The 1,947-nt window shown below is 32.2% G+C and overlaps 1 protein-coding gene across 1 annotated transcript; it reads right to left on the reverse strand.

The window, feature by feature from the left end:
• Positions 1-650: 650 nt before the first annotated feature.
• Positions 651-1,647, reverse strand: LOC125841139 (abscisic acid receptor PYL2-like). Its single transcript, XM_049520159.1, has 2 exons — positions 1,218-1,647; positions 651-1,002 (listed from the first exon to the last, which is right to left on the reverse strand). The coding sequence occupies exons 1-2, from the start codon at positions 1,441-1,443 to the stop codon at positions 662-664; spliced, it is 567 nt and encodes a 188-aa protein (XP_049376116.1). The 5' UTR covers positions 1,444-1,647; the 3' UTR covers positions 651-661.
• Between the last annotated feature and the right edge of the window lie 300 nt (positions 1,648-1,947).

Genomic DNA, 1,947 nt, shown 5'->3' on the forward strand with positions numbered 1-1,947 from the left:
ATATATTTATAAGCTAATAGGGTGAAGATGTATTCGAGAAATAAGAACCAATTGATACGTACATATTAATTATCTAGGTATTTTTATATTTACGAAATTCAAATTTGTGACACGAAAATAAATACATTGACGTTCTAAGAAACTTTTACATCATCAAGTTAAGTTGACACAAGTACAACAACTAGTAACTCTAAACGAGTACCTTGTCCAAATATAAAAATGCAACTCAAATGCTGCCGATTATATCAATATGGAACCATACAAGATCTAAAGCTAAAATAGAAGTAATTAATTACTACTCCTAATTAACTTGCAAGTTGACAAATATTAAAGGACCATAAACCCAACGAACCAATAATAATTCATTAAATTAAAGAAAAGAAATTGATAGTACTCATCATATAGTTGGCAAACAAGAAAGAGTAATAATGTAACAACCACCAAATTGAAACTAAAGAAAAAATATATACTACAAACTAACTTAATTTCCAAGTTGCAAGAAAACGATCCTAACCACTAAGAAATACTAGTTATCAAATTGAAAGAGATTTTCTCTTCATTTTTTCTTTTCTTTTTTTGTATTATTTTTGAAAAAAAAAATGAAAATATAATTAAGAGACGGAATGATAGATACCACCATCAATCACCACCAGATCTATGCTCATTCATGGCCATGCATAGCCGCCATTGCGACTACGCCAAGCTTCTGTAAGTTCAATTTGACGACTGTATCAGTAAACATTTTGGTATCTTCCCCAGTATTCCCTTGTGGTATATCCACAATATATGACTCCAATACTATAGTGTAAGTTTTTCCATTTTTCTCAAATTCATTCACCGATGTAACGGACTTATAATTATTCAGCCTATGCTCCCCTCCTACCACCCTAAAGCTCAGAATATGCTTCTCATCGTCTAGTATCTCTAGTCGCTCTGTGCTTGTCGATGCAGGGATTCCAGACACAACAGATACTTCTCTAATGCTTCCCACTCCACCGTCACCTGCATACACAAATCCACCATCCAAATTAAATTTTAATAATCTAATTTGCTTACACACACACAAATTCATCATCTAGCTGCAAATTTTAGTTTACACAGACAAATTCACCATATAGAGCAAATTTTGAAGAGAGGTGTTACATTTATTTAATTAGCTTATCCAATCAAATCCATTATCTAGATTAAGAGGCCTTACATTTATTTAATTAGTTTACCTGTCATCTCGCAGCTCTTGATGAAATGCTTGTACTTCTGGGGGTTATCAAAGCGCCGGACCAACGGCCAGACGACGTTTGCTGGTGCTTCGATTCGCTGTGTTATGAGTGAAGTACAAGTGTTTGATAAATGCTCAAAGGTATGGTAGTTTCGAATCAATGGCTCTAGCTCAATGAATTCTTCTTGTTTAAGTCCTTGAGGAACTTGACAATTAGTACGAGCCATGATTTTGATAGGAGAGAATTGTATATTTTCTAGCTTGGTTTCAATTTGAAGAATAAGTAATACTAATAAATTAGAGAAGTCAGCTTTCTTTCATTTGTCTTGGAAATAGAAAAAGAGAGAGAAAAAAAAGTACTAGTAATGGAGGATATGGGGCTTGGTTTGTTTATTTAGCTTTTCAACTTTTTTCTTATTTCGAATTTTTTGACAAATATGCCCTTGCTTTGCCATATTATAACCAACATTTAGAAGTGAGATATTGTCTTTTTCCAAAATAAAGGATTAAAAACAAATGAAGAAGATATATAGTATATATAGCATGAATTGACCAAGACAAAGCTAGATTTAGGAAGCGCATAACATGCACACAATTACTATATTTGTTGTAACTATCATGTAAATAATATTTTAAAATTTGGTAAAAGCTTTACCAACTATATATATTTTATTAAGATTCCTTACATCTTGCTATTATAAGTAAAGTATGTATAGTGAGGGTGTGGGGTT

The sequence above is a fragment of the Solanum stenotomum genome, chromosome 10, assembly GCF_019186545.1.
Source record: "Solanum stenotomum isolate F172 chromosome 10, ASM1918654v1, whole genome shotgun sequence".
NCBI classification, from domain to species: Eukaryota; Viridiplantae; Streptophyta; class Magnoliopsida; order Solanales; family Solanaceae; genus Solanum; species Solanum stenotomum.

Excerpts from the sequence above, each read along its gene's own strand:
- LOC125841139 (XM_049520159.1), bottom strand. The coding sequence starts at position 1,443 with ATGGCTCGTACTAATTGTCAAGTTCCTCAAGGACTTAAACAAGAAGAA. Across the intron at positions 1,003-1,217 it reads CAAGAGCTGCGAGATGACAG|GTGACGGTGGAGTGGGAAGC; the intron begins GTAAACTAATTA and ends TTGTGTATGCAG.